Raw genomic sequence first — 11592 nt, 5'->3', positions numbered from 1 at the left:
AAATTAGAAATCCAAGTTTCACTTCATCTTTTTCATGCAGCTTTGTTTCCTGTCCTGGGGCTGAAATGGGAGAGAGGCCTCAGCCCTCAGCATTGCTCCTTCTCCATCAACGGTTTGGGTATGGGGTGGTCTCAGAGCCAAAAGCACTCTAGGGAAGGACTGAAGCCTGAGATGTGAAAAGTATTCGTGGCAGATGAGCGGGGTTAGAAGGCCCATTATTTGTGGTTTTCCTAGTCAGCCATTCTCCCAGTGTGTCGTATGCTGGGCTCAGGACCCTCAGAGCTTTCCCTCATCCAGCAGCTTCCTGAGCCCATCACATATCTTGCCAAGGTGCTGAGTGAAGTCAGGTCCATAGAGGGCCGTGAGCAGACTTGGGTCAGAGAAGTGATCAAACACATGGCGAATGCGGCCGTGTGACTTGGGGGTGAGGTGGTGCTCCACCAGCTCCAGCAGCATATCTCGGCACTCGGTCAGCAGGCTGGTCAGCACAGCAGCCTCAAAGGTGAAGTCCACCTCGCCAAAGCTAAGTGCTGTCATGGCGCCCTGCCGCAGCTTCTGGCGAAAGCGGGCAGCTAGGGCCAGCTCATTGGGACTGAAACAGCCACTGCGATGCAGCACAGCTACCTTAACAGCCACCTTGATCAGGTCCTTGATGACCCGTTGGGCCTGAGGCCGGCTTTGCGTGTACTCCTTGGATACACGGTAGAGCTCATCCAGTACCTCACTGCTTGTCTCATCAATGAAGAGATGAGCCACAGACCGACCTGCCATCTTACTTAATAGCTTCTTCTCTGCTTGCAGGGCCAGACTCTTTGAGCTGAAGGTCTCCATGGTTCCTAGGGAGTGGGATATGTGGTCAGTCACTAGAAGAAAGGCCACAGGCTTCCTTAGAGAGAAATGGGTTTTCCCCTACCTATCTCTTTACAGTTTCTTTCTCATCCTCATCTCTGTCATCTTCATTCCCCTGAACCTCCTCATTTTCTCTATGACTCGCTTTTTTCTCTTTGAAGGCTGTAGGAAACCTCCATCTCCAAAACAGCAGGAGTGGTGCTTTGACTGAAGGAGTGTGGCCAACCCAACATGAGCAAAGTCTTAAGGGGAAGTAGGCTGTTGGCTACTACACTGGAGAAGATCGGGATTATCTGGCAGATAATTCTCATGGCTACCCTTTTGAACAGTGACTCTGTATCACACATCTATGAAGTGTAGACATTACTATCCTTGTTTAACAGCGCAACAGACTGAGGCTTATGTTAAATAACGTAACTGCTTTTCTGACTCCAAGTGTCACCTAGTGCTCTGTACTGCTTTTCAAGAAGTAAAAAGTCTAGGTGGTCCCAGGAATTAGAATTTTAATTCATATTAGCTACATGTGTCCCGAATTAATCTTCACAATAACTAATGTTTACTGAGAGCATTTAGGATAAGCACTGGACTGCAAACCACAAGATCTGAAGTTCAAGCTCACCAGCCTTTCTGTTGGAGAAAGACAAGACTTTCTGCTCCCGCAAAGATTTAAAGCCTTGAAAACCCTATACAGGGTCACTATGAGTCAGAACTGACTCCACAGCACTTAACAACATTAGGTCCCTCGGGGGCACAAGTACTTTACATTAGGCTATTAACCAAAAGATTGGCAGTTCAAACTTGCCCAGTGTCGCTACAGAAGAAAGGCCTGGTGATATGCTTCCATAAAGCTATAAAGCTACAGCCAAGAAAACCCTATGTTGTTAAGTGCCATTGAGTTGGTTTCAAGAACTGACTGCTGGGTTGGAACCACAGACCTTGTAGTTAGCAATCGTGTGCTTATCCTACAGCACCACACCAGGACTCCTGAAAACCCTATGGAACGGTTCTATTCTCTTAACGCCTGAGGTTGCTATGACTCAAAATTGACTCTGGCAATGGGTTTCTTTGGTTTTGCTTTGTGCCAAGTGCTTTATGAATTATCTCAGTCTTCCCAACTATCTGTAAGGTAGTTATCTCCATTTGCATTGAGAAAACTGAAGCTGCAAGAAATTAAGCAACTTGGCTGAAATCACTAGATAATGACGAAAATGAGCTTCCAACCTAATACAAAAACACCTCCTTCCTTGGAACCCTCTCAGCTAAGTTGACACACATTGAGGAGACCTGAGAAACAAGCACCTGGAGGAGGGGGTGTGGGTGGCAGGGAAGACAGGCAGTGCCAGAGGTCTAAGGTCTGTTGGGGTTGAACTTAGGACCCTCCTGGTGGCACATTGGCTACATGTGTCCAGGGTTTTCTCCTCATGGTCTTCACCTGTGGTTCTTCTGGTTGTTTTGCTCTTTACTTCCCCCTCCCCTGCCTCTGCAGGATGTGGCTATGACCGCAGTGAGGCGCAGCCTCGCCCTCTCCCCCAAACCAACATGGGAGTCTGAAGAGATAAAGGAGATGGGTAACTAACTGGAGGTTTCTTCCCTAACTGAATCAGTACAGTGGGAACCTGGAAGCTTTGCTCCGGCTTGGCCTGGGGCTTGTGGGCCATGTTCCACAGCCGGAAGAGAAGGTTGCTCCATGTGAGCCTTCCTTCCTCCTTGTCCTTCCTGTTACCCAGCTCTCTCTTGCCCCTCTGTTGCCATCTCACACTCAGTCAGCTGCTTTCTCACTCTATCCCTGTTTCAGCTCCCTTTTTTATCTTGACTGGGTCCTGCCCTGTGGTCATCTGGCTATGCTGTCCCTCTGGCCCTTGCCCATCTACCTCCATGTCTTCTGAGATTTCCTTGCAACCCTCAGTACTTTGTCACACAACCATATCCACTCCTATCCCTCAGCCTTTGCTATCTTCATCCCATCCCAAACCATGTCTTTCTTTCTGAGGCTGCCTTGTCCCAGAAGAAACTGAGCTGGACATCTCTACTTGAGACCCAAGAATCCTCTCCATCAAGTGAGAGCCTCACAATATGGAAAACTAAAGCTAATAGAGCTTGGGACTCTCCTGTAACCACCACCCTTAAAGCTTACCCTTCTATTGTTGCCAGTCCCTCACCTGCCTTTGCTGAATGTCAGTCTTGCTTTGGATGTTCTCCGGGAGAGCTGACAGAATGGAGAAGCTCCTAAGTTAGAGGCCCTTGGCCTTGGCTCCACCCCTCAAGCTCCGCCTACCTACTCTGCTCAACCTCTGGTTGGTTGGTCAACACTATCACCAAGAAGACCTACAACCCGGAGCCTCCTAGAAATAAGGCCAAGCCAAAAGGAATAGGACTCTGGGAAACCAGTCTTGATTTCTGGTGAGTGGGGACATTTACATATACCCTGCTCTCCAATTGTTTGAGCTTTCTTGCTTTCCTACCCAGTTCTTCACACTCAGTTCTCCCTCATAATCTGTGATACTTAAAAAAAAAAAAGGTCTAGCTTTGCTGAAGTAAAAGTCAAGTTCTGAAGATGGAAGTGAGCTTAGACTGGAGACTTCAAGGGCAAGCCAGGAACCAGCATGTCTGAGTGTGTTGCAGGAAAGGTGGTGCAGGGGGTCAACATTACCACAAGTATATGCTTCCAGTGCTTGTCTGGTTAAGGGTGGCGCCAACTATTTAGACCCTGGAGGGAGGGAGGTGCTGGGACCAGGGTTGCTGGACCACATATGACCAGCAGGTGTCAGTACATCACTGAGACACTAGGAAACAAACCTACTGAACTGTTATGGAAACAAAAATGAGGGTAAGTCAAAGTTTCTGTTATGTTGTTATGTGCCTTTGACTCATAGCGACAATGTGTACAACAGAATGAAACACTTCACCATCTTCTCAGTCATTACTGTGTTTGAGTGCATTATTGTAGCCGCCATAGTGTCAATCCATCTTGTTGAGCATCTTCCTCTTTTTCACTGCCCCTTACCAGGCATGGCGTCCTCCAGGGACTGGTGGCTGAAGGAGGCACAAATATTTACCAGCTAGAATCTTACAGACTAGTCAGAAAGATAAACTCAAATATGGAGAACTATAATAGAAGGCTGGGAGCGTAGTGGATTACAAGTTCTGCTTTTGTAAAGATTTACCACCTCGGAAACCTTATACATGGTCACAGTGAGTTACAACTGACTCAACAGCACACAACAACCTCTATAATACAAGGCAAACAATGCTATTACATGTAAGAGTTGTTAAGTTAGTCAATTAGAGGTTTAAAGAATTATGAGAGTAAACTCAGATTACTTCTGAGAGGAAGACACTGAGAAGCCTTTCCTTAGAGGTAGACTTGGAAGGATGGATCCAACTTTTTAATAGGTAGAAATGGGGAAGAAATGCTTCCCAGATGATGGGAACTGTATAAGCAAATACCAGAAATAAGTATAATACAAGGCATACTATGGAATTGGTCATTTATTCGGTATGCTAGAGCATAGATTATTTGAGATACAAGTGTAAAGGAAAAAGTCCAAATCATGGCCCACTTTAAATGAGTTGGTTGCTGAAAAGTTCATACTTTCCCTATAGGCAGTGGGAAGCCATTTAAAGCGTTTTTAATCAGGAAAGTGAAGTCAGTGTCTGGAACATTTCAAATGCTTCAACCACTTAAGCAACCGGAGGATAGTCTACATAAGCCCAGGATGAGAACTGATTGATGCGAGACCTTGGGATGTGTGTTTTTACGAGACAGAAGTTCTAGAAGAGAGGGAAGGATTAGAAAGTGGGCTTGTTATGAAGAGTTGGAAGAGTAAAGTGAGGTTCAGAAGTGAGCATGCCACTGTCTCCAAAACGATTGTCCTCTTGGAGACAGTTATAGTTTCAGAGCTCCTTTATCACTCTTTTCATTACACCCTGGGTCCAAAGCTGAGAGTCCGTGATACCACTTGGGTTGAGAAATGTTAACACCTACTAAGAATTGTGGTGAGAAAAGGGGTTAAGAGAAATGGAAAGGTTAGCTTGGAGTTTCAGCACTTTTGTAAGTTAAGAGAAAGGAGCCTGTGTTCACAGGCTTAGAAGATGCACAGAATTATAAAATTAGACATAAGGGCTGATGGAAAAGAACAAGACTAAGTTTAGAGAGTAAAGTAAGTGGAGAGACAGGAAACATTTGTTGAATGTACTCTCCTAGATGGTTAAATTTCATTTAATCCTCACGATTACAAATTAAATGTCATTATATCCATTTTGGAGTCCTGGTGTAGCGCTGTGGATTAATGCACTAGATTGCTAGGTCAGTTTGAACTGTAAGGTTAGTGCTTCAAGCACACCATCCACTCCTTGGAAACCTTAAACAGGATTGCTATGAATCAGAACCAACTCAACTGCATTTAACCGCAACAACTATCCATTTTGCTGATGAAGCTGATGCTTAAAGAGGTTAACTAACCTATTTCAGAGTTATAGAACTAGTACATGACAGCGCTAGGACCTTGTGTGATTCCTGAATGTATGGCTTTTTCATAATTACCATACATATTTGGTGTGACGCTGTAGGATAAGAACTGGACCACAAGATTGGTTTGAGCCGTAGGTCAGTGGTTCAAACTTACCACCTGCTCCTTAGAAACCCTATACAGGGTTACTATGAGTTGAGATGGGCAGCATTCTAACTCTGTATATGTTGTTGTTAAGTGCCATTGAGTCGATTCTGACTCACAGCAACCCTGTATAGGATTTCCAAGGAGCTGCTGGTAAACTTCCACTGCCGACTTTGCAGTTCAAACCAATTTTGCAGTCTACTGCGTTAACCCATAGCACCACACCAGAAGTCCAATTCTCTATCCATTCACTGATCATATCATCTCTAAGGACAATACTAGATGGCACTGTTAAAAAACACAAGAAAAAGAAAAGTACTTTTTTCAAGAAATGTACACTTCAGTTCTGGCTTATAGCAACCCTGTTTAGGGTTTCCAAGGAGCGGCTGATGGGTTTGAACCGCCAGCCTGGTTAGCAGTCCAGTGCTGATCCTACAGTGCCACACCATGACTCCTAGTTGGAAATTTTGTTGTTATACCAACTCATAGTGACCCTGTATAGGGTTTCTGAGGAGTGGCTGGTGAACTTGAACCTCCGACCTTGTGGTTTAAAGTAACCTTGCAGTCCAGTACATTAATTCACACTGCCACGCCAGGACTCCAGTTGGAAAATAGGGAAGGAAAATACAAGAAGATGCAAATACAGTAATACCTTCTGAATCCAGAATTAAGCTATCAGTAACCTTACCTGTTTACTTCTCTAGCTTTCTCTCTTGTCTCTCCCTTCCTAAACTGTGCTCTAGTCATGTTGGAATTCTTTTTGTTCCTCTATTAGTTACCATGGCTAGTTTGTCTCTCTGTTTTCCCTTCTCCCTCTCGCCAGACCTTCTCACTTCTTGTTCCTCAGTCTAGAACTCTTCTCTCATACATACCTCTGTCTTATCCATTAATTTATCCCTATCATTTATCTTGCCTATTTATCGCTCAAGGAGCTCTGGTAGCATAGTGGTTACGAATCGGGCTGTGAACCACAAGGTCAGCAGTTCTAAACTACCAGCTGTCCCACGGGAGAAAGATGAGGCTTTCTGTTCCTGTAAAGATTTACAGCCTCAGAAACCCTGTACAGGGTCACTATGGGTTGGAACCGACTCCACGGCACGTAATGACAACAACAACATTTATCGCTCAGGTTGCAGCTGGAAAGTCACATAGTCTGTGCAAATGTCTACAAAAACCTCCTTCAGCTACGTGAATCCCCTCTATAGGATCCTGTACCTTCCTTATTGTAATAATCGCTCTTCACTGTAATCTGTGATTTTATTAACTTTCTATACTAGATTGTAAGCTCCATGAAGGCAGGGATTGTGTTTTAGTGCTTGGCACATAACTGTGCTTAATAAATACTTGCTCAAAGATTCAAAACACATCCAGAGGCCAGGAGATACTAACACTGTAACAGTCACAAGTCATAACATTCACTTACTTCACTCATGGGGAAGTCTTATTTTGTATTACTCTAGACCCATTTCTAGTGGCGTTCTAGTGGCACTGTAGGTTAGGAGTTGGTCTCTAACCACAAGGTTGGTGGTTCAGACGCACCAGCCGCTTCCTGGGAGAGAGATGAGGCAGTCTACTCCTATAAACATTTATAGTCTTGGAAACCTAAGGAGCAGTTCTACTCAGTCCTATAGGGTCTCTGTGAATTAGAACTGACGTGATGGCGGTGAGTTTATACTAATTTCTACTAATCTCTAAATCCACAGCACATAATTAACAAAAAAGGAAAGGGGAGTTTTCATAAGCAAAAACATTGAGAGCAACAAGAATTTATTATAAGGGACGACCAAGAAAACAAAAAAAAAACCTGATAAGTGAAAATTACAGCACCCTTTGCTAAATGAAAGAAGAGCAAACAGTGTTAACTATATGTGTTTTAGGCTTTGGGGTCGTCACAGTTTTCCTGAAAAATTAAGTTCATAGTGCTGCTTCTGAGTTAGCAAAAATGTAAATGATGGTATCTTAACATGTGCAAAACACTTTAGAATTTATAAAACATTTCATGTACAATATAGGTAGTCCCTACTTACAACAAGATTCCATTCTAGATCCCTTTCTGAAAACTCCGTCATAAGTCATTTTGACATTAGTCAAATAACTTTTTAAAAAATTTTTTCAGTATTATTGCCTTTAATAATAATTATCTTTGTAAATCATAAAATTGAACATCAGTGAGTGAACATCTGAGAATGGTAACAGCAAATTACTCACTGCAACATGGTATGTAGTACATATTGCTAATGATAAAGACCCACTGCCACTGAGTGGGTTCTGACTCAAAGCAACCTTATAGGACAGGGTGGAACTACTCCTTAGGATTTCTAAGACTGTAAATCTTTACCAGAACAGCTTGCCTCATCCCTCTCCCACAGAGCAACTAATGGGTTTGAACTGCTGACCTTGTGGTTAGCAGCCCAATGTTTAACCCAATACACCATCAGGGCTCCTTTACTAACAGTGTTATTGCTGTTAAGTGCCATTGAGTCAATTCCAATTCAGTTCCCCTGTATAGGGATTCCAGGAGTCCTGGTGCGGGACTATAGGATAAGTGCTGGACCGCAAGTTTGATTTGAACCGCAAGGCCAGTAGTTCAAACCCATCAGCCACTCATCAGAAACCCCTTACGGTCGCCATGACTCGTTGGAACTGACTCAATGGCACTTAACAACAGCAACAAAATAGGGTTTCCAATGCGGTGCAATTTTTTTGGGGAAGAAAGCATCATCTTTCTCTCACAGAGCAGCTAGTGAGCTTCAACTGCCAACCTTGTGGTTCCCAGTCTAGTGCTTATTGTGTAAGTTGTAAAAACAAAATTTTTTAAAGACACTAATAAGGACCGTTCATGGTAACTTTAATGTGTCATAAACTGAGGACTGCCTGTATCATATTTGAACCTGTGAGGTAGGAAGGAAGGTAATACATCCACCGGCAGGTAACAAATTCAGCCTTAGAGATAGGTGGTTTATTCAGACATAAATCTAGATCTCAGTGACTCCAACTCATGCTTTTCCCACTATATTTTCCACGGGAAAATAATACCTTTTTAAATGATTTCTGTTTAAAACAGTTAAAATGAAAATGGTTTATATTTAGATACATTTCAGCGATCTGAAAATAATATTCAGAATGGAATATTCTTATGGGTTATGACTAGCTGACATTTTATCATGGTTAAATCAGTGTTCTCATATCAGTTCAAGAAGAGAAAGTTCAATGTTATTTATAATGGTCAAACAAGAAAGACTTCAGCCTGACTTAGCTAGAGGTAGTTCACATCTTTAAATCTTTGGATGTATTTATTTCTTCCCATACCTACATTCTATACCAGGCATTAGGACTAAGAGCTGGGAATATTAAGGTAAAAGACAAGGCTATTTTCTTTTAAAAGACAAGCAGTAAATAACTATGAAAAATCCAAATGGGACTATCCAATAAGCAATTGTAAAAATTATTTTAAGGCTCAAGAGAGACCTGAAGGCATAGATTTCTATGATAAGCAGCACCTAAGATGTTATGGTAACTGTTGGTGTAGGTTATTTTGACCAATGGGAATGCATTGAACAAAATGAGATGGCAAGGACACACAACCCTAGGGAATACCAAGACATAAAGAGGTCAGGGAAGACTGTAAAAGAGTGTCTATATTGAAAGAAATGAAGCCATTTATTCGATTAAAAAAAAAAAAAAAGGGTTTTAGTCTCTCTCAAGAGCCAAAAGGAGAGCATTTCAAGGAAGAAGGGGTCAACAGAATCAAAGCCTGCAAAAAGGGCAAAGGATAGTGAAGAGATGTTCATGGAATGTGACAAGGAAGTCAGTAGTGGCCTTGATGACTGCAACTCACTGAAAAGTAATTAAGTGGACATACAGCAAAGATAGGTGACTTTCTAGAATTAGCTATGATTTGAAGAGAGAAATTAAGTGATAGCTGAACATAGACAAGATGAAGAGAAAGTTGGGATTCCCCCCCTCCGCAACCCAGGGGTGATAACTTGTACTGAAGGGGCAATGTCAGTTTAAAAAGGGAAGGTTACAATGCAACTGGCCTTCACTGTTCTTTGATTTCTCTTCTCCTCATTAAAGTTCCTTTCTGCCCTGAAAAAAATAAAGAAAAGAGAGAGGATTTGAAGGGAATAGATAAAACCCCTAAGTAAGTGATTCATTTGACTAATGTGCCACTGTAGGATAAGGGCAGGACCACAAGGTTAGTTTGAACCACAAGAACGGCAGTACAAACTCACCAGCCGCTCCTCGGAAACGGAAACCATACACAGGGTCACTGAGTCAGAACTGACTTGACAGCACTTAAAATAAAAAAAAAAAAAAGTGCCAGGCATTTGTGCTAAATTCAAAGGATACAAGTAATGAACAAGACAGACATGGTCAGACCTTGTCAACACAGAGCTTACAGTGAAGTAGAAAGATGAACCCTAGACAGGGAATTAGACACTCTGCTACTAGGATGAGACATGTGAGGATGCAAGTAAGTGCATCTTCAGGAGGCAAAAATTTGGTGGAAGTTTTACTTTATTACCGCTATTTTCTCTGAAGATGGATGTTAGTTCTACTGAGATGAACAAGGAAGTTGTGAGGTAAGGAACTTGAGAGGTGGAAGTTTAAAGTAGCCACTTGTAGAGACTGGGAGAGGGTAATTTTCTAAGCTTAGAGATCCTGAATTTATAAAGGCTCCAATCAGCAGGGCTCTGTGATTTTCTCCAGAAGTCCCGGGGAGTAGGAACAGAGTCATTTTGATTTGTCTGTTGAAATAGCTCTCAGATTCATCTATTTCTTTTCATACCCAATGCCACCATTCTTGTCTGATTGTCACTCTCCCCTCATCTTTGGACCTCTCAGTCTTCTTGCTAAACTACCAATTTTGACAATTTACTCGCTTATTCATGAATTTTTGACATCCTTTGCTACTCACCCTGACATTTCAGACCTTCCATAATTTGTCTCACTCTGCTCCTTTCCTCTACTTCTAACGAGTGCCTTTCATACATACCAACCATACAAGACCTTTTCCTCACCATGTTTCAGGCTCCTTACTCACCAAGTAAAAAGGCTTTACTTTTGTTCCTCTGAAACATTTTCTACTTTCTTTTGCATCAAGCCAGCTCCCACTTAAATTCTCCTATTGTTGTTGTTAAGTGCCGTTGAGTTGGTTCTGACTCACAGGCACCCTGTATAGCAGGGGTGTTGTTAAGTGCCTTCAAGTCATTTCCAACCCATAGTGACCCTATGTAGGGTTTCCAGAGTGGCTTGTGTGTGTGTGGGGGGGGGCTGTTAGGAACCTTTTTTCTGCTGAAATTTATAACATCATTCATGGTTGGTTTATGCGCTGTGGAGTCAGTTCTGATTCATAGCAACCCTGCATAGGGTTTCTGAGGATGTTAATCTTTACAGGAGCAGAAAGTCTCATCTGTTGCCCCTGGAACTGCTGATAGTTTCGAACTGCTGACCTTGAAGTTAGCAGCCCGACTGGTAACCACTATGCTACCAGAGCTCCTTAACATCATTCATGGGCCATACAAAATTACCGACTTAAAAATTAGCCTGCTATTTTGGTCAAACATGTAATTAACTCGCCCCTAATGGAGTCTTTAAGGAGCTCTGGTAGCATAGTGGTTACGAATCGTGCTGTGAACCGCAAGGTTAACAGTTCGAAACTACTAGCTGCTCCGCGGGAGAACGATGAGGCGTTCTTCTCCCATAAAGATTTACAGCCTCGGAAACCCTGTTCAGGGTCGCTATGGGTCGGAACCGACTCCACGGCACATAACAACAACAACAACAATGTAGTCCTTAAGGAACTCTGGTAGCGTAGTGGTTACGAACGGGGCTGCGAACCATAAGGTCAGCAGTTCAAAACTACCAGCTGTTCTGTGGGAGAAAGATGAGGCTTTCTGCTCCCATAAAGATTTACAGCCTTGGAAACCCTGTAAAGGGTCGCTATGAGTCGGAACCAACTCCATGGCACATAACAACAACAATGGAGTCCTGGTGTGGCGCTGTGGGCTAATGCGTCAGACTGCAAAGTTGTTTGAACTGCAAGGTCGGTGGTTCAAGCTTACCAGCTGCTCCTTGGAAACCCTATACGGGGTCTCTATGGATCAGAATCGACTCGATGGCACTT

General features: G+C 43.1%; 1 protein-coding gene across 1 annotated transcript; it reads right to left on the bottom strand.

Annotated features, from left to right (window-relative positions):
* Positions 1-276: 276 nt before the first annotated feature.
* Positions 277-831, bottom strand: TNFAIP8L2 (tumor necrosis factor, alpha-induced protein 8-like 2). Its single transcript, XM_006861399.1, has one exon. It carries the CDS (start codon positions 829-831, stop codon positions 277-279), a length of 555 nt encoding a protein of 184 aa, XP_006861461.1.
* Between the last annotated feature and the right edge of the window lie 10761 nt (positions 832-11592).

Source organism: Chrysochloris asiatica, unplaced genomic scaffold, assembly GCF_000296735.1.
Source record: "Chrysochloris asiatica unplaced genomic scaffold, ChrAsi1.0 scaffold00042, whole genome shotgun sequence".
Taxonomy (NCBI): domain Eukaryota; kingdom Metazoa; phylum Chordata; class Mammalia; order Afrosoricida; family Chrysochloridae; genus Chrysochloris; species Chrysochloris asiatica.
The sequence above is the reverse complement of the archived record's forward strand: the minus strand, read 5'-3'. Positions and strand labels throughout refer to the sequence as shown.

What these genes read in the sequence shown, in the direction of transcription:
- TNFAIP8L2 (XM_006861399.1), bottom strand. Translation starts at nt 831, where the DNA reads ATGGAGACCTTCAGCTCAAAGAGTCTGGCCCTGCAAGCAGAGAAGAAG.